This window comes from Tyto alba, unplaced genomic scaffold, assembly GCF_018691265.1.
Source record: "Tyto alba isolate M040663 unplaced genomic scaffold, T.alba_DEE_v4.0 Super-Scaffold_16, whole genome shotgun sequence".
Taxonomy (NCBI): domain Eukaryota; kingdom Metazoa; phylum Chordata; class Aves; order Strigiformes; family Tytonidae; genus Tyto; species Tyto alba.
This window is the reverse complement of record NW_024881278.1, coordinates 17,320,442-17,347,927: the sequence shown is the minus strand read 5'-3', so window position 1 is coordinate 17,347,927 and position 27,486 is coordinate 17,320,442. Positions and strand designations below refer to the sequence as shown.

Sequence of the window (27,486 nt, the reverse complement as noted above, 5' to 3'; positions counted from 1 at the left end):
CTCTTTTTTCCTCATGCCCTCATCCAAAGAACAAATTCTTAAAAATTCACTGGAATATTATTTTAGAAAAAAGCTATGGGAAAATCCAATCATTAGATTGAACAAAAACACAAGGAGAGTTGGATTCTTTTTCTTCACTTAGACATTGCTCCTAGAGCTGAAGGCACTAAAAACGCAGACACCTCTCATTTGTAGTAACAGCCTTAGAACAGAGTCAATACAAAGGAACACATACAGTCTATGACAGGTGCATCTCTAACTTGCTTTAAATATTTATGTATATACCCTTTCCCCTGACCACACAGAAGTCAACCAAACAACAGAGAATTAAGGACAGATTTTTTTCAAAGCAGACTTTTGGAAGAGTGGGGGAAAAAAAAAAGTCAGAATTGTACCACAATCCATCCTAGAATGCTTTCAGTATCAGAAAAACTTAAAATATCTTGGGTAAGATGACAGAAACATGTTTTCATATAGACATAAGATATATACTGAAAATGTTATGTAAGCCCCCTCCCCAAACCTTTTCCTTCACTCAGTTCAAATATAAGTGCCAACAAACAGTATTAGACTGTTTCTGCCATTCAAATACACACAAATATTTTGTTACAATAGAATTGCAGTGGAAAGAGTCTTAACTATTAAAAAAAAAAAAGCAAACACAGTATCAGGCAGTAAAGGCACTGTAGTCTTATCATTCCATCACTAATCTACAACATTAGGAAACAAGCATGAGAGGAATGTGCTTTTTTAAAAAAAGAAAAACAAACAAACAAACAAACAAACAACAAAGAAACCCCTAAAAACAGTGCACATCATCTTACAATAATAAAATCACCTACCAATGCATTCTGGTTTCCTGAAGCCTTTTTTATGTTTCTTGCTGGCATTCCATGTAGATGACTAAATCTACTCTGGAAACCTACAAAAAAGAAGTATGAATTCATTTAAGAATATTTCCTATGTCATATAACCAATAAAATTCACCATTATATACTATCTATTAATCTGACATCAGTTAAACAAAACATCTTAATTTTGTCAAACATTGTACTCATGGAAACAAAGAGCACAGAATGAGAAAAGTAGAAAGGCTAAGTTGTCACAAAAATGAACATTTCCATAGATATTCTTGCTGCCATCCTGGTTCTATGCACAGTTGGCTGCATAAGCAGAGCATACTGAACTACAGTAGGAAAGTGATTTTTGCATCACCTAATTAGTACTAGAAAATGTTAAATCTGGTGAATATGTAAAGACCAAGTCCTCAGAAACAATTCCAAGCATCTGGAAAACAAGTCTCACAAGATAATTTAATACACTCAGTGTGTAGCGTAGTTTAAAAGTGATTTGACCACTACTTACGTTAAAGATCTGTATTTGAATGTGAAAAAAGATTGTTGTGGCAGAGGGAAGGTATAACAAAATTCTCTGGCAGCAAGATAAGGTCTGATAACTTCAATCTTTAGACAAGAGTGGTTTCCCATCTGTAAATGCAATCTAAAACTGGTACAACTTACCACTACACTGGATCCACGGTTGTCTAAGGCATTTTAGAGAAAAAAAATATTTGATATTTTCTAAGTTACAATCTCAAGCCTTTCTCTGAAGAACACTTCCCTTTTCTCTACAAGCAATATGGCCTGACCATAAAGCAAAGCAAAGCAGATGGTCACACTAGTCTTTCCAGCCTTTGAATTAATGAGCTTCTATAGAATTCCAAATGTTATCACAGAATCCAGGAACAGAACAGAATATAAATATTCACTTTAAATAACATTTAATTCTCAATGCAAACATTGAGAGAACAAATAAAAGAGTAGGCTATCAAATGAGCCAAGTTCTACCCCTTCTGACTTGTCTAACCATCTACTTTTTTTAAAATTATTTCTCCCCAATGATACATTAAAAATGAGATACTTCAAGGAAACAAACTGGTAACTCCAAGATCTCATCAACATTTTACATATTTTGTATAATCCACAGATCTTCCTACTGCACCCAAGTGATTCTACAGTTTTATTGGTTTGATTGCTACTTACCTCTCCTCCCTGAACGGGACATAAGAGGGAAAGTACCAGTTAAGATACTTTCAAAGACTGGATCAGGCAATTCTCTCTCCAGTTCTGTAGGATCTTCTTGTTCCCACCATGGAATGACCCCCGTAATTCCACATGCTCCACCAGACTCATTTTCATGAAACCAATCACTCTGTTCATCATCACCTGTGTGAGGGCAGCATCCCCCAAGCCCCCCAAAAAGAGGGAGGAGCAGAGAAGATAAAAATCAGATGTTACCATCAATGAACACTCTGACAGGACAATTATTTCATTTGCTTTATAGCTGTATAACAATTACTCGTATATAGCAGTTCTATTTGGAAAATGTTTCTCAATAGCATGACAAGCATTGCCATCAATGAAACCACATAAAATGTAATGTTTTAAAACCAATTTACAATAGTGAAAAACAATAATAAACTAGTTAATTCTTTGGCAATAACTGCAGGGAAATCCATTTAAGTTAATGCACTTTACATATTAACAAAAAACAAGCCTTAATCTCCTGCAGGGAATTAAAAGGTATAAAACTGTGAAACTAGTTCTTTGCAGCTGATAATGGTATATAATTAGCTTAATTTCATGATTTGTATGGCTAGTAAAAGGGAAAAACAATCATGAACAGATGTGACTAAATGAAGTTAATCTGATTAAGTTCATCTAGAAATAAGTTTTGAAAAAGTTGATTTTAAATGAAAACTGACAGTATCATGTGATTGACAATTATACTGCATTATTCCACAAAGCTGGTCAATTTTACTGACAATATTTATAGATGTAGTATTTATATACCTGGATTTAAAGTGAAAAGTAAGACAAGACTGAAAATCTGATCTTAAACCTAGCTCAAACACAATGGCAACTAAAAATAAATTATGTTTGTTTTAAAACATGTTCTTGTATACAAACCAGGTAGTTAACGAAGATCAGAAAGTACCTTCATAAGACATGGCAAATTTTTTCCTTACATCCAAAAATTAGATTTCAAAGTATGGGCTGTATATTTTAATTCTACTTTAAAGTATCGAAACCATGCCTCACTATTTTTACATAAATTATTTGTTTGGCATTTCAATTTTTAATTAGGCAGAACTAAGCAAGACACATATGCAAGATTTACTAGGCACAATTCTTAAGAACAAAAAGCATTCATGTAAAACTTCATTGTCACTCAACCTCACAACGGGGAAAATACAAATAATGAAAACCCAAGTCAGAATTTGAGGAAAAATAAAATTCAACACACTTTCTTCAAATAGATTACTGCAATGAAAAGAGTACTTCAAGACCAAGCAAAAGTGTAAATGTCTATAAACATTCACCAGGACAAGTACTTCAAGAAAATATAGAATTAAGGCTTCTCATTGGTCATTTGCAGGTGAAATGTGACCCTCACATCTTTAAAGACTATTACTAAAAGTAAAATTAGCAGAGGCTAGAGAACAGGAACTCTTAGATTGAGGAAGGAGAAAACGGGTGGAAAGAGATACATAGGTCCAAATAAGATTTGTTTCTTTGCATTCCTGGAGCACTTCAGATTACTCTCCATATTTACTCTAATCCTCATTTATAGCTATGATATTTCACAAAGGCATTCACCATTAATTCCATCCTCATTTTATTACAGCCAGGTATGGTTTCTTTGGAGGATGTCTAAGAGTACTGAACAGACACGGTGGTGGTGGTGAAGAGAAAAAAAAATCACACCTTTTCATTAGATCGATTTGTTGTTCAGAATTAAGTTTGAACTCCTCTGTTTTCATTTTCCAAACTTATGTAGATAACCTTTGTCTGAATATTCTGTCATTAAGATGAGAGCTCTAGACATCCTGACAAATAAGAGATATTATCAGGAACTCAAAAGAAGTGTTGTTACACATAATTCAGCTATGAAGGTAAGCACAGAATTCTGAAATTGGGTTTCACAAAAATCTGTTCAAGGAGAGAAGCCTGTAAGAGTTATTTAGTGCAAGACTGGATTGGTGGACTGCAGGGTAAGGCAGACAGTGGCTATGGAAGGAAACTGGTATATTTGCTGTATGCTCAGCAACATCTCTTTAAGAAAAAATACAAAATTACTTTTCCTTTTTGTTCAATAGGAATATTAGTATATTAAGGAACTATCCATTAAGACATCTTACCTGTTATGCTATTATACACTTCCTTAAGCGCTTAAGTCTGCCTTTGGCAGTAAGCAACATAAGATCTAAAAGCCTCGTAGGCTTTTCCAATGTGACAGGAGGATCCAGGTATACCTGGTTTTTAGATTCCTTGTCTGTGCACTTCAGGCAACTTTAAATCCTTTGACTACTTTGAATCATATTTTAACTTTGAAGCAAGCATAAACCTATTACTACTATTCTTATCCAGGTGAGAGCACCCACAGGAATTTTGTTTACCTTGAAGGGATGTCATTTTGAAAAGGAGTCACCATTGCATTTAATCAATTCCTGACCTCATACATATAGGCAATATAATACAGAGGCCTTCGCACTCAAGAGTTTGGTAACCAAATACTTCAATTTTATCCTAATTTGCAGCTCTCAAAAGGCAATACAGTATCCATAGCAAACTTGAATTTATGAGAATTAAAAATTCAAATACTTCAACAGATTCACTACACTGTCCTTTCCTTTTAGAGATGCTGATTCAGCACAAGACTACAGCAAATTGCTGTATTTTTCCAAGATACAGGAAAGGTAAAATGACCTCCCGATTTCCAGAAACTGATTTCCAAGCCCATGCGTGCTCCTAGCCACAGATTTAAAATACAAACATGTCTGTGGGTAATGCTAATGATTCAAGGAATTACTTCAAAGCAATTATAATTACCGATCAGTACAAAAAAAATATCATCAGTTTAAGGCTCAGAAATGTCAACTTCCATTCTAAAATTTCAAGACACTTCAGTTGCTGGATTTTTAAGCTTTCCCCTCCCCCCAATTACCATTTCCCTAATTTTTGCTCTACATTATTGAGTATACATATTTATCTAATTACCACTCCTTCATGTAAAATTATCTGCCTTCCTCCAAGTTTAGAAAATTTATGTGGTCTTATTATGGTTTCTCTATGGACACAGACCCCATTTGCATCATCATCAGTTTCATGTTCAGCTGAATCTTATTTTAGCTAAAGCAGTGCAGGATTATAACAGACTTTCCACTGCACACAAATAGAATTTTCCCCTTCTTAGTTTTCTTTTATTTCAAAATGGCCAGACTACCCTCCATAGCAGTCACATATGGTGTACACGTACTGGCCTATAACAACCAGAACCTACCTCGAGAGGCTACCATGAAAAGAGCTTGGCATCAGTGTCCTATCAACACCACTTGATACTGTGCTGCTCTATTATCCAACAACTCGGAGAGCAATAGCACACGGACTGTAAATACCCTAGGATGCCAGTCTCATTTCCATGAGCAATGTACCTCTTTCCAGGTAAAACAAAACAAACAAAACAAAACACTGCTAACAGCTGTAATAATCATTTGGAGACATCAGAAGATTCACTAACACACATATAAGGAGTTTTAAGAAAGCAGAAGCTTAAAGTTACCCATCCACAGAGGCTCACTGCATCTTGCTCTTTGTGCTCTACAGAACTACCTTGACAAAAGGGATAGCAGGACACCATTCAGACATCATTCAATTTAAGCAGCTAGTTCTTCTGATTCAAGCTTGAAAACTTCACACGAAGGCTTCCCATCCCTCTCATCTAATGTCACACTATACCCTGTTCTTGAGTAGGAGGACTGTACAGGCGTGCTGTTAATAAATTAGATCAAGGATATCATGTGATCTCAGTTTTATGTTCACCTCTACCACTGTGATCCATACGCAATATTTAGGATTTCAACTATTCAGGTCCTATACAACAACTTCATGTTTGGTTGTTTTGTTTTGTTTCTTCACCCACAAAGACTATTAAGTAATTAGGCACAACAGTTCAAAACTGGTGTGATAACACTTAACATTGCACATTCCATTTCTTTTATATACGAAGAACGCCCTGACACCTGCAGCTACTGAAATGCTGTACAATGTTCAAATTAGTTTCTCGGTAGAGAAGACAAAAGGATAGAATTCTCATATACTGAAGCAGTAATGGGTCATCTTCATAAAGGACACAGTAATGAATATATGTTTAATCATAAAATAATGAACAGCTATCTTTAAAAGCTTAGCCACATCCACAGTAGAAATCTGACATTCCCTGACCTTCTCCAATTTTAACTGTTTAACACTTTATTAATATAATTTTCCTTCCTACTTGCTTAGATCTTAAAGGACATTTCAAGTGCTGCATGTCATGATTTAAGAGGTCTTAAGTCAGCTTTGAATTTCCCCAAGTGTACTAGTAGGTGCAGATGGACTAGGAATGCAGAATATATTTTAATTATCATACCCAAACTATAAAATTCATTAAAGAATATACTTGCAATTTGACTTTTTTTTTTCCCCAAAAACAGCAATAATACCAACTAGTGTTTGCATAACATTACAGCTTTGTTAACACTGTGTTGAAAACTTAACTTATAAAGTGCCTTGAAACTGCAGGTGATCCTACTAGCTAGGCCTATAAGACTTGTACTATATGTTGCAATGTAAGGTTAGACCTTCTGTTTCAAAACTTCTTGTAAAAGTTCTCTACATCAGGCATAACACTGCTTATCATTAAAGTCTTTAATAGTTGCAAAACAGCCATTTATGAAAATGCAATTAGGAACAAAGGAAGGAGTAGGAAGAAAAAGGAAAGTCATAAAGATTTCTGATACATAAGCTTCAGCCACTGTTCAGTTCCTTCCATTACTCTGTTGGCAGGCTCTCCCACCTCCATACTCAAGGGCTTGACATGTGCATAGGATTTTGTTTTTTTGCTAACTATATTAAACCTTAACCTAAAGTTGACCAATTTATAAACCTCTGAAAAATAATACAACCCATAAAAGTTCACTTGAAGTTTGTTAATAGTTCAGCAGCTACCTTCTTCACTGACTGTACCTGCACTGAACATTTTCCATGACCTTTAAACATTTGCTGGCTAACTGTACAGGGTAGGCAATGTTTCACAGAACAAAAACATCTGCTACCTTGGGATTGCAAAACACTGAGTACCAATTACTTCTGCTAGAAGATGACAGTGGAATGGAGGACTGCAAGGGAGTTGCTTTGGTCCTCTCACATGACCTAACATAAGCACGTGGATAACTTGGAAAAGGAGGACAAGCATGGCTAGGCTCAGATGAGGACTTCATAAAAAAAAAACAAATCAAACAAAAAAGCTGTAAGACTAGAACAGAGGCAGGCTGGAAAGGAAAATGGTATAGAGATTTTAAAAATAATGTTAGATGGCACAATATTAGAAGTTGAACACAGGATTTTAAAGTCTCAGCAATTTTCTTTCATCATAGCAACTGATGGTAATTAAAATATATTGAGCAATTAACCCACTACTACCCTCAATTACAGCTACACCTGGTTTTCTTGAATTGAATTATAAAAGCTGAAACTATTCTGAGAGTCTGAGTACAGACAAGCACAGTTACTGTGGTGGAATTTATTTCCATTTGCTTTTTGAAACAATTTTGGAAAACATTAAAAGTTGCAAGGTCAGGCACTCCAAAGTTCAGAATGAAATACTCAACTATTTAACTGACTGGCCAACTGCTTGAAGAAATTGATGCTTTAGATCACTTTTTTTTCTTGAAAGTCTGTCCCATAGGATGATTATGCTTTGGGAATTAATTAGGGTTTTATAAAGAGTATTTGTCTGCAGCAAATGAGATAAGGTTCTTAATCTCAGAGACACAAAATGAACAAATGTTGCCCTGGAGAACAGGATCCTCTTGTCCTCTGCTACCCAAACTTCTGAATGATGGCAGGCACATCATTTAAACCAAGTATTTCACCAGGCAGCATTAATCAATCTCTGGTTCTTCACTTGACTTAGCAGAAACCTGAAGTCAGAAGTGCAGAAAATTTGAACTACAAATGAGGTCAAGATGCTGATATTCTGAACATATATTCTGGAGGAGGGACACTGCGAAGACAGGAATCAGAGTTCAGCTTTTAAAAGAAGACAACAAAATCAGCCAGTTCTTCCCTTAATACATTTTTATTCTGTCCTCTTGCAGCTTCATTTCTCTCATCTAGGCTTTTCCTTTGCTTTTATCAGACTTATTTTCTTCTTCCTTCATTATTTTCAATTTTGTATGTGTCTCACTTCAGCTACAAATTAATTTACAGAGATAAAATAACATCTTACTTCATAAGGGGAGTACAAAGATAAAAGTTACTATAATTTTCTTGGGGTGGGGGGATGGGGTGGCGAGAATAGGTACTATTAGAAAATAAACAATTTTTGTTTTGAAGTAGGATCTCCAGTAGTATTTTAATGGAAAAGTCTTCACAAAGATCAAAGCTATAATGAGATCTAAGTACATCTGAAAATCAATGTGAAGCAAATGGTCTTCTGACTATACCCACAAAATAATTAGTTCAAAGTAGAGATTAAAAAAAAATAACGTTTTGTCTTGACAATATCCTTCTCGAGTTTAATTACTGTTGTTCTTTTTATTTATATTTCAGAATACTATTTCAGGTTTAATGCTTTCTGCTTGAAAATTACATTGAAACTGAATCAAAGTTCAAAAAAAATCAAACAGGCAAAAATAAGAATTACAGATCTATATTAAAGAACCAACACTAATAAAAAAAATGCCACAACAATGAAAACACTGTTGTTCACTAATCCCTCCCCTTTTCTCCTCCCACAAAATATGTAAGAACAACAGAAAATAACCAAGATGTTTTCAACCATATTATTCAAAGATTTAAATAATTTAGTTCAGGATTTAAGGACAAAAATATTGATACAAATATATCAGCAGGGTAATTCAAAAATATACATAATTATGAAATGTGGTCGGTCATGTAACATAAAAATACAGTGGACAAATGTCTTAAAAGTTGCAAGTTAAAAAATAAATTCACAGATGGAAATAAAAGCAAATCATTTTGACATATTGAAATACTTAAAGTATTGAAATACTGAAGTTAAAAGGTCAATTTGAAATTTCAAAGAGAGCCTACATTCTTCAAAAAAAGCTATGTGTTAGCACAACTAAAACCAGATACTGATACTGGGAGGTACAGTTTACGCAGCACAAGTTACTGTTGAACAAGGAAGATAACACCTGCGTTCTATGTCTGAAAAATCATCTCCCTATTATAACGTTAAAATAGAAAATTAAAAAGTCAACTAGTCTGTGACAAACCGCATAAGAAAATCACCTCCACTACCATTTACTTAGAATTGCCAACAGAAAAGCAAGTCTTAATCACTCAAGAGACTATTTTTTGCCTCACTTGTGTATGCTGTCAAAGACAGCTAGTTCCTAGTCCATGAGCTGGGCACTAAAATGCTGGCATAATACAGGTAAATGTGCTACACTTGGAGATGGCAATAAACACTGAAGCTGGAAAAAAGAATAATCTTATACTTCCATCCTCAATAGTTTTACCACAAAAACAGGTGAGAACATTATGCATCCTAAAGAAAAATTTTTAATCTTCACTGCATTTTACATTAAAGAAAAATTTTTCAGAAGAGAGAAACTTTAAACAGCATGAATCTTCTAATCTCAATCTTAGACTGCTGAAAAAGTAGTTTGTAGCTTGAAACTGCTTTTCAAACAAGCTACTGAATGAAAAAGAACTATAAAATCCTGCCATATCAATTTGAAAGAAAAGACAGACGAAAGCCACCTCAAAAATAGTTTGAGAAGCAGTTTCAGACAGTGTCCTGTCTGTAAATTGGAGCAACTGAAGAATTAAAACTTAGTGCAGATGACCTTTTGGAGATGCTCATGTTATAAGTAAGTTTATTATATTACAGAGACTGCTTCTCAAAATAGCTTTTGACTAAGTCATGGATTTGGGACACTGTCTGGTAACATTTCAAAAAACCCAGAAGGCAAGCCATACTTCAACTCATTAAAACAGCAATAGCAACTGAAATATAGTCATTAACCTATGAAATAACTTGTAACGCTTACAGCATTTCAACTGATGTGGTTTGAGGAGTGGAGAAGGGAAAGATTGTTTCAATACCTTGTCTTCCCTCATCATTGGTAAACAAACCAGCATCACTGCTGCTCAGGCTGCTCGATTCACTGCAATAAAAAAAGAAAGAAACAGATCAAAAGAACAATTGATCTTTCAGTCGTAAAATTTTAAGGAGGCAAGGCTGTGCTCAGATTGAACTCAAGACCAACAGATATCGGAAAGAAAATAGGATGATTTTTTTTTTAATCAAACTGCAAATATCCTGGTTCCATTAACTACAAAGCATATTATTTTTGGCACATAAAACCACGGGAATCTAATGGTACCCTGACAGTAAGCCAGATGTGACTGCGAGGTGCTGACACAATTGATGCATTTTATTATCTACTTCCATCAAATGCTCACTGCTCCCTTCTTATGCTGTGCAATTCAGCTTGATCCTGGAACACCACTGCTCAATAAAATAGGAAAAGTCTCAATCAAAAACTGCCTAAGCCTTCCTTCAGCACATGAAATATAAAAGTCTGAAAATCAAATTACTTTTCTGAACATCATTTGCAAATATTCTGGAAAAGACATTGCTTAAGGTTTCACAACATACTACTTGGAGAGAAAGAAAAAAGTTTGTAACAAAGGTAGCCAATTAAATCAAAATAAGGGTCACCCTGAAGAAAATAAGTATGATCAATAATTACAACATCAACAAAAAAAAGCAAGGTACAGTTTACTTTTCTGTGACTTCTGTGCGTATACAACATGAACACACTTCTCTCTAAATTCAAAGACATCAATAGGAAAAGTATTTTGTTCTTTGCTGTATACATGTTGTTACAAACAATATTCCACATATGTCTCAATAGTAAAACAGACTTGTCTTAATAATGCAGGTCACAATTTGGTGAGTTTCACATGAAACGATTTTTTTGCAAGCCATTTATTTCATTTTTTGTCAACAGAATAGCTCTGCTGAGGAAGTAATATTCTCACCAAAATTTAATCACATTTTACTTACATTGAGATGTAGAACAATTTGAAAAAAATCAATTCAGTTCAGCACACAAATTCAAGTTATAAATACTACAGCTACTTTCAATGTTGCACGCAAGCTACTTGAAAGAACTTGTGGTCTGTTTACCTTTCTACACTTATTCACATTAAAACATACATGCAGTCCTATACTTGAATTCAACTGGTTTAAATTATTTTTAGTTACTTTCTAATAATAAACTAGGTTTATTTTTGTTTCTAAATAACTATTACACTTAGAAAAAATATTTCCTCATAAACGTTACTCTCTCACAAAAGTAAGCCTCCATTTTTTAAAAGCTTGTAATACTAATTTTATAAAGTGAGTCTAATTTCTGTTTAAGTATATAACTTGGCTTTTGTATCTTCCTTTGGGAGGCATTCCAACAGGACTTGAAACAGTGTGGTATCAGGAGACACAAAACAGTGATTTATCTTTTAAAACATATATACACACACACACACACAGAGTTCTGTCTTTAAAAATTAAGTTTTCTTATGCTTATCCATATTCTTACTGTATATACCATCTTTTATACATAATATAATCAGAACAGACTTAAGCACTTGCACAACTGCCCCAGTCAGAAGAAAGATGACAGGCACACAATAAAAATGGAACCATCTTTCATGAGGGAGACCAAAACTTCCTAATGTTGCAAATCCTAGTAACTTCCTTCTAGCAAGCATCTCATCCTCACTTTAATTACAACATAGATGGCTTTACTGTTCTTACATTTCATTGTGCACAATTTTATATCATACATCTCAAAGAAAAAACATGCCGTTTTCACAGATTCTTCCTGTCCATTTATTAATTGTACTTTTTAAATGAAAGTTAGGAAATACTTCCAATCCGAGTATTTCAGCCACTTTTCCCACCAAAATTTCCAGTTTTGATAACAGCCTCCTTCATCATTTTTTTTTAATAAGATCTTTTAATTGTGCAATAATTCTTACTGAAGGACTAGCCAGTTCATAAAAACATAACCACTTCAAATTTTTAAAATTGCACATAATGTTGAGGGTTATTTTTTTTGTTGTTGTTTGGGTTTTTTTGTTTTGTTTTGGATTTCCATTTGCTTGTTTGTTTGTTATCAAACCGTAACACTGCCATATCCATGGCAGCCACAGTGTTCATTCTCCTCAGGCCATGGTCAAATAGTGCAGGGATTACAGTTGAGATAATTGCTACATGGCAGTCATTTCACCAAATAAATTCAAATCCTCTGTAATTAATACATTAATATCTAAGTACATGAAAGCTGTTATGATGGAATTTATTTCCAGTTTTAATATAATTTTGTACTTTGTATTGCTAATTTCTTTGCTTTATCATGAAAATTCTGCTCCCAGCAAAACTTCCAGGAAAAACGGAAAAGCCACAGATTCCTTTCAGTCCTATAAAATGCTGTATACAAGCAAAAACTTGGAAGGAACAGCTCTGCTATCCAAAAAGCATTCACAGCTTTATTTGTGCATTTGTGGAACCAAAGAAGAAATATTATTAGTAGTTATTATTACTAGCAAACTGTTCCCTACCTCGGTTTCATAAGAGACTTGTAACCTTTATTTACTAGCCAGGCCTGTCCCCAAGAGCTGATCGGCCAGGGCACCAGCTGTGACTGGCAGGCCAGTGGCTGGGCATCTCAATTTCACAGCTACTCTCTTTCAAAAGGGGCAACTGAGATCTCTCCTCTATTCAGTCACTTAAAACACAAATGATTGCAAAAGCCTGCAGGAATTAAATACCAGACAGAACTCAAGGCATTGCCAAATTTGGCTGAAACTGGCCAAGGAGCTAAGCACTAAGGATAAGGGAGAACGAGCAAAGGACAGGCTCTGATCACAAAAATCTCATTTCCAGTGCTCAAAACCAACCTCACAGGAAGTCATCTTTGGGATCACTTAGATGCTGATGTTTTTTAAGATCTTGAAGACTCCTCCCTGCTACTCCTGAACCCTGCACTTAAAAGTTATTCTTGTGTCTGGTGTTTGAACACACACAGATAAAGAACTGCAAAAGAAGTGTCACTTAGCATTTTTAATGTGCATTTCAAATATATATGTTATTTTAAAGAAATTTCATGTATAGACTGAAAACTTCTCCTCACCCATTTTAGATCCAAGCAATTTAAATCCCATTCAAAATTACTGGCTTTGTTTTGTTTTTAAAAACTAAACCTCTAAAAAATTGATACTTTTTTTGATTAATCAAACTATATGCACCGAAATGTATAAAATTAGAGCAGCTTTGTATACTTTTTATTTTTCCTCTTTCAGCAAGTGTCGCTGAAGCATGACTCGTATCCCAGACACTTTGTTAGTTCTCCATACCTTGTGCAATCTTAAAAAACTCATGTTCCCTTTTAAAATCTCAGCATACTCTTAGGAACAGAGTATGCTCTCTAGCATACTCTTAGGAACAGAGTTTGCTAGTTTCCGATTCTTCTGGCTAAATCTCAATCAATAGAGGCACTATTGCACTTAAGCAAGGTTAGTTTAAAACAAGTTAAAACTAGTTACATACAAAATATTCAGATACAGTATGCACTTGAGAGGTTTAGATATGGTGGATTTCTAATTACATTATGGAATGCAAATGTTCTAATTCAGTGGTTTCCAAACCTTTTGGTACAGATGATCATTGCAAGAAATTCGGCAGCATTACAGACCATCACTCAACCACGTGCATGAGCAGAAACAACTATGAAGATGAGGATGGTTTTAAAAGCCATCTATTGGTACCAAACATTTGAAGTATGGTCTGAGAAATGACAGCATTTGGCGTAACAAAACATTAGGCATTTTGAAGAGGAAGATGAACTTTTAAATCAATAATGCTTATTTTGTGAAAAAATAAAATTATATTCAGACTGACCTGGAAGTAACACAGTTTGGGAAATCTACAAGAAGATTTTCATATTGATCACTCTTCTCTCCACCCAAAATTTAGCTAGAGAATTTTGAGTTGGACAACTGTTACGCTTGTAGCATAACAGAAAATCTTCTATAAATAAAGTAACAAGACTATGGATATATGATAAACTATATGCAATGGTTCCTAGCTCCAAGGAAATTTTTAACCATCTGTCTTGAGGTACCAAACTTGGGGGAACAGATTCCCAGTGTCAAAGAGGAGGGATGCTTTCTAAAGGCTTCCTGACAACACACACTCCCGTCTTGCATGTCAAGGTGAGATGTCTGAAGTTACACTGGCTGCCTTGAAGGACTGCTTCTGCTCTAGTAATAAAGACATTATGAACAATCTTTAAGATTCAATATTCATTCAGGTCTTTCAGCTGCTTATTGTTTGCAGGTGAAAGACAAAACTAGTATGTAATAAAAAGACTTAGAAGAACTTCTCTGACAATAACTGAAGTTAGTCTCTTACCAGTACTGCTGTTATTACAGTAACCAATTTGTCTGCTCTTGTCAAAAGCCCTGGGCGCTCTCTACACCTCAATTCTACCTCTCCGGTAAGGAAAAGGCTTAACAGTTTATAGATAAAATGCCTACAAAAAGAACCAGGGACACTAGTGCTGTCAAGCAACTGACCAGAATTATGTGTTTTAATGATTCTGTCTTGTTGACAGTTCTGCATTCAGAACCAGGCACATGGAATAAACATAATCAAGCTTACCAGGCCCTGCAGGTAACATCCCTTGTGTATGGTAGAAAAATGACTTACACCTTACTGTGTTGTCAAAACAGTACTTTGGAAACAACTACCATTGTAGTATGACTGCTGTCGGGAATGGATGGATGAGGTGTACTGCCAAAGGGTCATCATTCCCCCATTTTTCTAATGGTAAGCTCAGGTGTTTCTGAACTGTAAATTGGTTTTTGCATTTCGTAAATGATGTATATCCTTGGCAACCTGCAGACTTTTTATGCCCATGACACATAAGAACATACTGTCTAAATGGTGACTCTAAACACTGACAACCTTTCTGATTAATAGAGATAACAATCAAAGCACCAATGTCTAGAAATTGGAAAAACACTTAATTTTTGTCTGAGAACTGTCACCAGTTGAAATACCCAGAAAAAAAATATATTAATCATTGTATATTCTGTCATCCTTAATCTTGAAACAATTAGAATGTATCATTTCAAGAAACTGTTCTCTTGCTTATTCCTCTGCTACATGATTCTCTATTTTATGCTGAATTCTTTAACCTGAGCAAATCATATCTATTTAAAACAGTAGACTTAAAAAAAATAAATTAAGAGTAACTTGTTAAAACAGATAGTATTGATGCTAGCATTTTAACTCAGGAATTAAAGAAAAACCCAAAGATTCCCAACACAAGGAACAGGAATAAAAGCAAACAAATATTATCCAAAGTTTCTGTAAAAGGAAGAGAAAGAATAACCTGTCACTCATGTTCTCATCTGAGCCTTTTTGCTCCTCATACTCCATTTTGTCCTTATTTGCTTGGTTCACTTCTTCATTTTCTATAACTACTCCTTCATCCAAGATTTCTGGTCCTTGTCGAGGTGCAGCTACTTTTCTTTTTTTCACTTTGCTCTTGGAAAACTCTTGGTGTTGGTATGATTTATTGTTATTGTCCATTTCTTGATCTCTGCTGCTATCCTGCTGTTGAGTTATTGTCAGTGCATTAGAGACTTCTGATGGCAGATCTATTGCCATCCGTTTTACCTTTCTTCTCCTGCGCAAAGTTCTGTTTCCCATACTGTCAACAGCTAAATCTGGTTCGTGCCACAGAGGTCTTTTGCCTCGAATGTTATTTAAGTTTGAGGAAGGCCTACGCTTAGCAACCAACAGCTGGTCGTCAGAGTCACTGTGGTCTTTCTTATTAGCATGATTCTCCCTGTAGTCTTTGTTTGATTCTTCTAAACTGGAATCAGAACCTTCACTTAAGCAGTGACCAGTCTCCCAGGGATGATGGGTGGTAAATGATCGTCTTTTTCGTCCCCTCCTTTTCCTTGCTTGTCGCTTTAGAAGACAAGACACACTTCGTGAATGATCTCCAGTATCAGCAAAACCTCCTCTCGCTTGCTCTGAACTTTCTTCCAGTGCTGAGACTAGATCGTGAACCAGCTCCTCCATAGTCCTACTGAAATGCCTGTATTCAAGGAAAAAAAACACACAAAACAAATGAATCTCAAGTGGTAAGCACAAACTCTCTAAGAAAAATAACTTCAGTCACTTTAGGCAAGGTAGTCTCTTAATGTCCATCTTATAAAAACCATTGGATTTCTGCTGAGAGACAAAACCTTGCAGTCCTACACAATTTGCAATGCATTAGCATACATTCCTTTTAAAAGGGATCTTCCCAAATTTCTGTCTTAGAAAGAAGTGGGATGTGGGGGGTGTTCCCCCATTTGTTTTTGACCTCATTATTGTTGTTTAGTTTTAATTTACCTCATCACATTTTTATGATTTTCAGGAATTCTGCATGGCAAGAGCATCAACAAAGACCATTCACTCTAACTGCAGGTAGGGAACACATTTTAAATTTATGAATGGGAAATGGAATACATAATATTCCTCCTTGATAGTATATTAGGGAGTTCTGTTTAAGAGTTGTCATTATGATAAAATATTTTTAAGGATAATTATCACTCGATGCTGCCTAAATGCCAAAATGAGTTTAAGACAGTAATTCTTTGATAATATATGATTTTTTTTTTTAGTAGCAACTAATTCTGTCTTCCCAAATGGCTGACATCTGTTTGATTTTTTAAAAAATATTGACTCAATGTAGTGATATTGAGAGAATACCCTGATACAAGTAATTCCAGAGTATTAAATGCAAAGTTTCCCACCACATGTAGGCAGTCACATCCATAGAATCACACACTTGTGTAAGAAAAAATATCCCCAAACATACACAATGCCTGATTAAGACCTCACCCTTTTAATGTTTTGCTCCTTCCTCCTCAAATTTCACTAACATTTAGCATGCCTTTAACTCACTATGCTTCAGTAAGTTCACCCATGCGTTATATGAACATAATTATGAAAAGAAGAGAAAACATTAACTGATTGCTGCTGAACTCTAATCCTTTTCTGAAGGCTGTGAACCTTCTCTGTAAACACAGCAATCAGTCTCACATCAAAGCGTCAGAAGACCCTTTTCATTGAGGTAAAGCAACGAATAATGTTCATGCTCTCTACTACACTACCCCAACTGATAAATATGAAAGTCACTCCGAAAATTATTTAGAAGACTTTTTAAAAAAAGAAAAAAAAAATAAAAAATAAGACTTTAAAACTTTAAAAGCGACTCTTGACTTTGTTTTACAGTATAAGTTGATGGAGGAATTAACAAATAGTTTTCTACACATATCAACAGAATTGTAGATGTCAAGTAAATCTGGACAGATAACATACAGGTTCCCTCTCTCAATTACCACAAACACCAAAGTTAAGGGTACTTAATGATGATGACTGAACGGACAATATTTTAAATATTAATGGGGGAACTGAAGAGCATGTTTAAGAAGAAATCCAAGCTGGTCATGAAGAGTCTTACCTAAGAAATTAGGTATTCTCTTTTTAAACCATTTTCAGAAATACTTATTTTAAACATTTCAATTGTAAGATCACCAAAAGCATGGACTGGTAGAAACACAAGCTCATTTTGAATTCCTGAAACTACTGTGTCACTTGCATTTATTTCTCATACCTCTTTTTCTGTTCTGCTGTAATCTCTAGTCCTATTACTCCCTCTTAACATTTTCTTTAGCTCAGTACGGCAGAATCATCATATTATCTTGTAAGGGGTGAGACAGCTCTGGAAGAATGATACTCTTTCTCCTTAATCCATTTGGTTCATAAGAATCAAAGCATATATAATCACACAAAAATACTTCAGAAGCACGAGGAACAACCCAGTAAGAAAAGCATTCCAAATGAAGCAATGATTTTCTGAAAATTCAGAAAAAGTAGAAGCCAATTATCCTAGAAATTACTTTGGGACATGTGGCATCAAAATGATTGAAAAGTAATTCTTACTTTGAGTTTTTGAAGTTTCAGTTACAGCAGAGAGATTTAGGGGAGTGTGGGGGGGTATTGTTTGTTTTTTGCTTGGTTTCTTTTCTTGTGTAGTAGGAATTTCAACCATCAGTAGAAGCAAGCCCAGATATATCTGTACAGGGGTTCTACACATGATGCTTAAATAAGCATATTAGCTTATGTTTCTCAGTAGCTATAACTGCACAATGAGGAGGTCACTAGCCCCTTTAGCTTTACTGCTAAACACCCAGGAAGACAGCTATCCTTGCAGGTGCACATATCAGAAATGAGATGTCCTTGAGATTTAAGAGGCTTTCTAATACTTCTCCACTAATATAACAGGAGCCATGACTCAAACAGTCAAACTCCTGTACATTTATTTGGGTTAATTTGAGACATTTTTTCTCCCAGCTGCCTGGCCAGCCCTTCTGCCACAGGTTTTTGCATTTATAGCAAACCGATAGAAGTGGAAGTGCACCAAAAACTGAACTAGTAGGCTTAGACCTACATTCAACTCTCAAAACAAACAGGTTTCTGTTAACTTCATTAGAATATGAACTAGCATATATAGTCTCTTACAGTCCATTCTGCTAGTGCCCCTGAAGCACCAAGTAAAGGGGAAAGGGGAAGACAGGGACAGTAATGTATTACACCACAGTTTATGATTAATTCATCCAAATCAGTATTCCTAATCCATATGGATAACTATATCACTAAAATCAATGTAGCTCCTACAGTGAACATACCAATTTACTCCAGATAATGGCATAAGTACGGTGGTAAAGTTGCCTTAATTCTATGAAATGCTTCAAGATCAAACACAATATATCGAGCTTGGATTTATAAAACTGATCCAAACTTGTCTTGAACTCTCCCCAAAATACTGTCAATACAGATGGTGCCAGATCAAAAAATGAAACTCAAGAATAGTGAACAACCTTAAGTGTTTTTGAAGTAAATGGATAATATGATTCTTAGAAGGCCCTAAGCAGTGAAGGGCCTTTCCATCAGACTACGACTTAGAACCTTATGCACTCCTGCAATTAATCTTTTCTATTGAATACTGGGTCTTTTTATTGTAACTCCTGAACTAAGATATGTACACAGCAGTGACCTTGATTACCCTAAAACTTACAGCCATGGTCTCATGAGTAGTATAACTGCATCCTAATTGCATTACCGTTTAGACAGATCAGATAAATTAATATTATAATTACTTCAACATGTTTCCTTAGGATGTTTATGAGAACTACTTGGATCCATTTGGGACACTGGAAGTTCTTTTGTAATAGATTGATAATACAATACACATACTTCATTTTTTTATTCACACTGCACTTTCAACACACCAGTGGTCCACATTAAAGCTCCTTCTCCCAAAAACTCAAGAAATTTCTTCTGACTAATTTTATTGGAGCTCTCATTTCTCTTTCTATAATAGAAGAAAAAAAATGGCAACAGCAACCAGATAGAACAGTTAATCTGAAACCTGTCTCCAAGATTCAGGAGCATATTTCTATTATGACATTATTTATCAGATAAACTCAGTTTTGCAACTTTCTCCATTGTTCATATTGTATTCCAAATCTATGAAGCAATTTCAATCGCCGTAGATGTTACTGTAACAAAAATATTTGCACTGGAAATAGGTTGAAAAATAACTACAAGAAGTATTAAAGACATTAACAGTGAGTACCCACTGCATTCAGTAATATAAGAAGTTTCAAAGGTGGTAATAAGGAATGTAGAACAACATATCGAGGTACATAAAATATTAAGTTGAGCCATAGTTTAGCATGACTCACATAAGGCTATAAAAATGCTGTTACACCAACAGCCCACAGCTAGCAATAAACTGTAATGTCTTCAGTAGGAGAAGATTCTACTTTACTATAAGAAAACCTAGCTTGCCTAAACTGACCTTTACATTTATCTGAAGCAATTTTAATGTAGTTCACCAAAGGCTGACCCATTTCCTCTCTAACCCTTACCAGAACAGACCATAAAAGTACTGTTGCAGGAAACAGGGTAACTGCTTTCATCTACTCCAAAACAGTTCACACAGCTTGTGTTCAGTACTAATATGCATCTTGAAACTCTTAACAGAAATAATGGGCACCTGCTTTTTCAGTGAAAATCAAGTGTAATTTTTGTTCACTTCCTACCTAACACATATAATAATGTAGAGCTCTGCTCACAAAACATTTAAGAACACACTGATGGGAAAACTAATTTAGTTGCACAACTCAAAGAGAGGCAGTCTTTTACTAAACCGACATCAACGTTCACATTTACTTTGTAGTTCTACACCTTTTCCTGATAACTAGATATGGAGTTTTTTGCAACTAAAGTTATGCTGCACCTGTGTCTCATCAACTCTGAGATGAACCATGATTTTTGCTGACCTCACAACCCACCTTGATGACAAGCTAAGAGAACAAGAAAAATCAAGTAGTTCCTTGAACATTGGGACTATAAAACCTGACTTTCTATATTTTCCCGTACAGATTCTCTGATGTCTTGTAACATGGCTGTACTCACAGAGTACTTTATCTTCAGTCAGGTACTAATCTGAACTCCATTTCTCTACCCCAAAAGTTATTTTCACAAAGCCTCAGAAACATTAGTCTTGAGACTTCTGCTTTATTAATGAATGTGACTGAAATTTGGATTGAACAGGTACAAGTATTTGGGAGGACACAGCAGATGACAAATCTTACTTCCTGGCCTGAAGAGTTTACCAATTCAAAAAGAGAGCTATCATGGTTCTTGGGATAGACAAAGGAGAAAGCAAAACAGAGCAACAGAATTTAGTTAAAAGTATTAAAAAGCCAGCAATAGACTATGGTATATTAGGAAATAACTGATAAACATATGTTATGTAGAAGCTTATGTTATACAACAGAAACAGTTGTGCCTAGATTATTTGAACTCGCCTGTCATCAAATGTCCATCACCAAGAGGAGGACACAGAGCATCCAGTTCCACATCCACACCTATTTATGTCCTTCAGCGCTGTCTGCTGGACAGCCAGGTACACAAAGCTACACAACAACTAAAATGCATTGTATCCCATAGCAAACATTGCTGGGAGGTATAACAGCTAGCTATCAAGAATCCCCATACTCTTCCATTTCTGAGGATTCTGCCCAGTGCTTCCTGTAAAGACTAAGAGCCAACACACTGGCAACACATTCGGAGTAAATCCAACATGCAGACTACAAAAATGTAATACAAATGTAATTTTCATACTACGGAATTTAAAAATGTGACAGTGTCAGAACAGAAACTTCCAGAAGTTAAAGGTCATAAAACAATTATTTTGAGTATATCATATAAGATAGTGTGAACAGTTATAAGAATTGAGGACTCTTGAGACAAGTCAGGATACTATGCTAAAGCATATCTGCATCTGAAAAGGGAAAAACAACCCCAAAATCCCAGGCTATTTCTCACCTTCAAGGTATGCCAAATTATCCTTTATTGCAGTCAGTTATGTGTGTATACAAACCAGTTTCACAAAATAGAAGTATAAAAGTCTTATGAAAGTCTTTTCAATTGCAATTGTTATACTTGCTGGAAATGTCTACAAAATCTCTATATCAAATATACGGTTCCCATACATTTGATTGTACACAATTACCAGCACCATTTTATTCCTCCAATCACATACTACACATCAACTCCTGGTATCAATTCTGTATGTGAGAAACTTCTACAGACAAGTTTTGGAATTTCCTTACAGTTGTCCTATAAAATGAAAAGTTACTAGTATTTGAGGAACAATGCAATTTTATTAACTGATTATGCCACTAATCCCCCTAAAAATTAGGACCAGACAAACTTGCAGTAAGTACATCTGACTTTACTGCAACTGCTGCTTACCTGAGAAGGCACAACAATAAATACTATTAATAATATTAATAATTAATATATTAATAATAATTAATATATTAATAATAAATAATATTAACTGTGAAAAAGTGTTCAGTACACAGAAATGGCATACAGTCAGAAAGATGCAGACATGAACTGCATTTAATAAGGCTCTAACACAAACGAATTGGTCAGCCAGAAATGAGATTTGAAGCAATTCATCATGAGAGGTAGCAATTCTTGCAGTCCCATTGCTGCCATTTACTGATATGCTTGCCTTTTTCAGAAGTATGACTTCATTAATTAATTGTCAGAGTGGAGAAACCCATGAACTGTCAAATGATGATGGTAATATACTATAGTATAGTCATTATCAAAAGAATCAGAGTGCCCAGTAAGTACCCAGAATGCAAACTATTCCCTAAAATGTCACATGTATTTACAATATGAATGAAAAACATTCAGCTACAGGGGAGTTTTAGCACCCAAAGTAAGCACTCTTACTCTGAGGCTGTTCTGAATCTGCTGACTTCTTTACAGTTTTAATGTTTCTAGAAAGCACTTATTTTTAATTTTCTACATCAAGTATTAGACATTGGAAAAAGTATTTTCCTGCATCTCACTCAAGTGTGTTTCCTTTATCAGACAGCTTCTGAAATAACTTATGTGTAAGAAAAAGCAAGTGGCTCTGAGGCGTAGTCAGTTTTTAAACGGATCTTCCTTCAGAACTGCTAAACTAACAGTCCTATAGATAAACTTTCAATAATTTTCTCTGCACTGAATTCCTCTGGGCAGTGTATTTGCACAAGCAAGATCATTACTGTCTAATGACAATTACAAGAGAATGTGCCAAACTCCCACACCTTGTGTTGCTGAACACTATTTTTAAAGCCTCTGGAACTAAATTATTTTATGTGGACACAAAATACTAACATTTAAAGACAAACAGTCAAGTATATAATGAAAACTTTCTCGGAATATAGATACACGTTTGGAATGTCTTAGGCAAGTTTCTACTGCATGCAAAATTAGTACTCAAATAAAAACACTTCTGCCACTAGAGTACACCTCATTCTCTGAAGTGCTCTGAATTACACCAACAGAAGCAAAGTTACATTTACACCAGGCAAATTATATGCCTAGCAATATCTTCAAACTTCTAGCAACTCTGTATCTATCACCTAGGCAAATAAAAGCTTTCAAAGCAGGATTTCCCATTTAGAAAAATATAAAGAAGCCATGAAAATACCCACAGACAAAAAGTGGTGGTATCGTCAGAGGGGGAGGAGGAACAGAGTTTCCCGTGTAAGAAAACACAGCGCTCAGCCTTTCTCTTCCTCCCCTTCCCCACTCCCTGAAAAGCAGCACTTGTTGATACTTTGTTTGCAACAAAATAACTTCCTAACGGCAACCACACCTAACTGGACGTTTCTGCTGCACGCACTGTAAAGGGTTTAGGCCTTAGAGGGTCTACCACAATTAGAAAGAAAACCTAAAGACACGCAAAAACCTAAATAGGATCCTGACAAGAGTTTGGAATTCCCGCTTGCCTGCCGCCCTTTATTCGCAACGAGGGGACGCGTCATCCTCCAGCCCACGGCTCGCTTATAAAGACGGCGAGGCGCCGAGACGTGCCAGGGGCACCTGCCAGGCCGCCAAGCCCCTCTCCCCCCGCGGAGGAAAGGGCCGAGGTCTCTCCCCACAGCGCAACCGGGGCCGGGGGGGCCCAGGCCGGGAGAGGCCCGGCAGCCCTCCGGGCAGCGGGGAGGGCCGGCCGGGCCCGGGAGCAGCACCTACCCCCCCGCCCTTCCAAGGCGCGGAGACAGTGCTTCCCATCCCCTCCCCCCAAAAACCGGCACCGCCCTCGCGGCCCTCCGGGAGGGCAGGGTGCGGCAGCGGCAGCGACCCCGGCTTCCCCGCCCGCCTCCCCCGGGCCCGGGCTCACCAGCTCTTTCTCGCCGCCTGAGCTCGGGTCGGGGTAGGTTCAGCGACCCGGAACATGAACCCGGCGCCTCCCCCGGCCGCTCCCCGAGGAGGCTGGCGCCACTTCGCAGAGACTGGGCCTAGGGGAGCCGGGCCGGGGGCCGGCGGCAGCGCCGGGGGCTGGCGGGCGAGGGCCGGGAGGGGAGGGCGCGGACAGCCGGCGCGGCTCCTCAGTCCCCCATGATGAGAGCCCGGAAGCAGCTGCGGCACCGGGAGGAAGCCGGGCGCGACCATCCCTCCTCTTCCCCTCCCTCCCCGGCCCGCTGCCCAGGGGCGCCACGTCCCCTCCAGCATTCCCCGCCGTGGCTCCGCTGCCGTCCCGGCCCAGCTCCGCGGGGCTCCCGCCGCTGACGGTTTCTTGCCGTTCCTTGCCGGTGGGGCTGCGGTGGGGAGCGCCACCCCCGCGCCCGCGCGGAGTGGTACGGTCCCGTTGCCATGGCGGCGGCGTCGGGTTGGGGGGGAGAAGGGGGAGAGCATGGCCGCCCTGGCCCGGCTTCAGGCGAGGCTCTCGGGGCTGCGGGAGGAGTATTTCCGTAGGAACAGGTAACTGGGTCGTGCTGGCGGTGGAGCGGGACGCACCTCCTCTCGCTGGGCTGGGGCTGGCGGGGTGGGCAGCCCCCGGTCTGCCCCGGCAACGAGATGGCGGCACTCCCGCTGAAAACGCTTCAGCTTTAAAACACGGCCCGAGAGCACCCACCCCCTATCCCCTAAAATATTGTCCGGGTGATCTGAGGAGACCTAGTGGCAGCAGCACCGTTTCTTTAAGAGTCCCGTTTATGCACCCAAAAGAGTTCGTGTCCCGCTCTTCCCCCTCCCCCTGCTCATTTTGAGGGAAAAGGAGCCTCTGGAAACTCCCGACAAGCGCCGAGTTCGCCCCCCCCCCGCCCCCGGGCCGCTCCGGCGCGGCCGCCTTTCCCACGGGCTGCCTCACGCCGAGCCCCACGGAGCGGCACGCCGCGGCCGTGAGCTCCTGCTCTCGTGGCTCAGATCTGTAACTCTCACTGGACGTTTAGTTTATCCTGTTGAAAGGCACCTCTTTTTTTTTTTTTTTTTTTTTTTAATAACTTGATTGACAGAGAACGCCGTCCCCGTCCCCCCCCAGCTTCTGAGCGAGTCGATGTTTATTAACCACCGTCTTCAAAATTGAGCTTCGTTTCTAAATTAGATTATGCGGCTTGAGTTTCTAGTATCTGGGACATGTCCTGTCTTTTTTCTACTAAATTCAGGACATGTTTGTTCTTACTAACGATCCAAAATGTCCCATGTAGAGAGTGGTGGGCTTATTGCTCAGATCGCCTGTTACCCTTGTCCTGACGGAGTGGGACAGTTTGTGCTGCTGAGTTTTCTTGAGTGCTAAGGTAGTGGTGGCCAACTTCAACTAGATCAGGTTTTAGGAAATCAAATGTTTTAAGATCTATTTTAATATTTCATAGATTTGTCCTGTAAACTCTTTTATTCAACTGTATTGTTGCTGCTGCTGCACATGTAAAGCTAATACTCAAACAGAAAAAAAAAAAAAAAAAAAAAAAAAAAAAAGGCATATTTAGCATAGTTGTAGGGTGTTTTTTGTGTTTCCTAATTAATGAATCATTTGTTTTAGAATCCAATTACAACATCATTAGCATGAATAACAGAGCTCCCAAACATTGCTAAAAGTTACACCAAGTTCAAGTCCTGCCTGCATATAAAGTGTTGTGTTTTCCTGTTCTTACCCTGAACTTTAGCTTGAACTCTTGTGGCTGTACACACAGCAGTTCACTGAACAAGCATCAGTTACAGGAGACTATGCTTGTATTTCACATATTTGAGGTTAGAAAGAGCAGGCTGAGCCAGACATGGAAATCCATTGGAGGGCAGCATGCTTGATGTTTGGGGATTTGTTTTTTGGCAGAGCTTTCCAAAAATGAATTGTTTCCCTTTTAAGAATAGGCTATAATCCATCATCTTATTGAAATTCAGATTTTCATCAGAGAATTTAAATGAGAGGCTTCAAACTGTCCAGCTCAGCTACTGAAGGGCTGATCAGGAATCTGATCTTTGTTCTTAAGGATGAAAATCTTGGACAACTTCAACACAGCCATCAGCAAAATCCTGAAACAAATCAGAATAGCTTGTTTAGAAATTTTGGTAGATCCTTATTTGACTTTTAATTTAACAAATAAGTTTTGGTCATTAATCTGTGTCAAATTTGCAGTGGTCTTTGAAGTATTTTTTAATCATTTGTATTATGAAGCCAGTCAACAGCTTTAATTTCCCTTTCAGAACTATGCTTTATATATGTAATATAACAGATCTGTTAAAATTGCCAAATCTGGGATGCTGTGAGCACATAAATCAGTGTCATCTGTGCAGTCACACATCATTCACAAATACTTTGAGGGCATTCAGACAAAAATACATGATACTATAGAAAAAACAGTTACTTACTCTATAAAGTCAGTATTCTGCAGTGAAATACCAGATTCGCCAAAAGATCTAAGTTGATCTGAAGCATCAGAAGGTGCAGAATATAGATTACCAAGTATTTACCTTTTTTTTTGTATGAGTTGCCCTTTTTGTAAATACCTTGAAGGGTAGGACCTGAAGTATTTAGTTCCATGTGTCTCAAACACATTTTAAGAAAAAAGAAAAATACTGCTTTCTCCACCTATCTATAAACATAGTAATTGAAGTGCCGTAAAGTAAATACCCAAATTAGAAAACTTTCTTTATCTTTCAGAATGCATTTGCTACTTTAGGACTCTATACCTGTTCCATTAAAAATTAGGGTAGGTTGAGGACTGTAATATCTTGCCTGTTAGTTGTGCTTAAACAGATTTACCTGATCTTAATAATGTTCTTCTGATCTTAGTAATGTTCCTGTCATGCTTTATGCGAAACTCTGTTTGTCAGAGGCATGAGGTCTCCTAAACTGACTTTTCAGGGAAAGCACGTTTCTAGAGAAGGACTTGCCCAGTGATGGCACAATGCAAAAATACCGTTTGCAACTTAAGAAATACCCTGTCAGCATAAGCATTAGAGTATACAGGATCTGTCAGTGCATTCTCTTATTTTAAGTGTTAAATAACTTTATCACTAATTCAAGAACCTACATTTATTTACTGTAACATCTATATGTCAGATGCTGACCTTGAGTATGCCTTTTTAACATTCAACAAAATCTTTGAGAAGTATCTGTGACTCTAAAAACTTAATTCAAACAGTGTGACAGCTATGAAATCTGATCAGAAGGGCAGATACCAACCTGAGTGATTTATACCTCAAACCACTTTTGCTGACAAGGCCAGTTGAAAGTGTTTGTGGAACTATACTGTAAGAAAACCGAGTCTGTTGTTGGTCTACTTCAATAAATTTTACAAGGACTTCTAAACTGACTTGGCCAGGCAAGACAGAATGCTAACCAAAAAACCTAACAGGGAGTAATAGAGGAGATGGCTTCTACTCTTCCAGAAGCCATTGCCAGGAGGATATGACTGGTTT

At 37.2% G+C, this 27,486-nt stretch overlaps 2 protein-coding genes across 4 annotated transcripts in view; one reads left to right on the top strand and one right to left on the bottom strand.

Moving 5' to 3' along the window:
- GPATCH2 (G-patch domain containing 2) overlaps nucleotides 1-24,205 on the bottom strand; it is a 127,711-nt gene extending 103,506 nt beyond the window's left edge. Inside the window, exons 1-5 of one of the 2 annotated variants that reach the window (XM_032989439.2) lie at nucleotides 23,969-24,205; nucleotides 15,539-16,252; nucleotides 10,179-10,240; nucleotides 2,043-2,225; nucleotides 843-922 (exon numbers count right to left, since the gene is read on the bottom strand). In XM_032989439.2, coding sequence (XP_032845330.1) covers nucleotides 843-922; nucleotides 2,043-2,225; nucleotides 10,179-10,240; nucleotides 15,539-16,252; nucleotides 23,969-24,024 — 1,095 coding nt within the window. In that variant the 5' untranslated portion in view covers nucleotides 24,025-24,205. The remainder of the gene's footprint in view (nucleotides 1-842; nucleotides 923-2,042; nucleotides 2,226-10,178; nucleotides 10,241-15,538; nucleotides 16,253-23,968) is intronic. The other variant, XM_032989440.2, reaches the window with a different exon arrangement.
- A 244-nt stretch (nucleotides 24,206-24,449) lies between these two features.
- The window catches only part of SPATA17 (spermatogenesis associated 17), an 89,698-nt gene continuing 86,661 nt past the window's right edge, over nucleotides 24,450-27,486 (top strand). For both annotated transcript variants that reach the window (XM_032989489.2, XM_032989488.2), the window contains exon 1: nucleotides 24,450-24,549. In XM_032989489.2, the coding sequence (XP_032845380.2) occupies nucleotides 24,482-24,549 (68 nt within the window). In that variant the 5' untranslated portion in view covers nucleotides 24,450-24,481. The remainder of the gene's footprint in view (nucleotides 24,550-27,486) is intronic.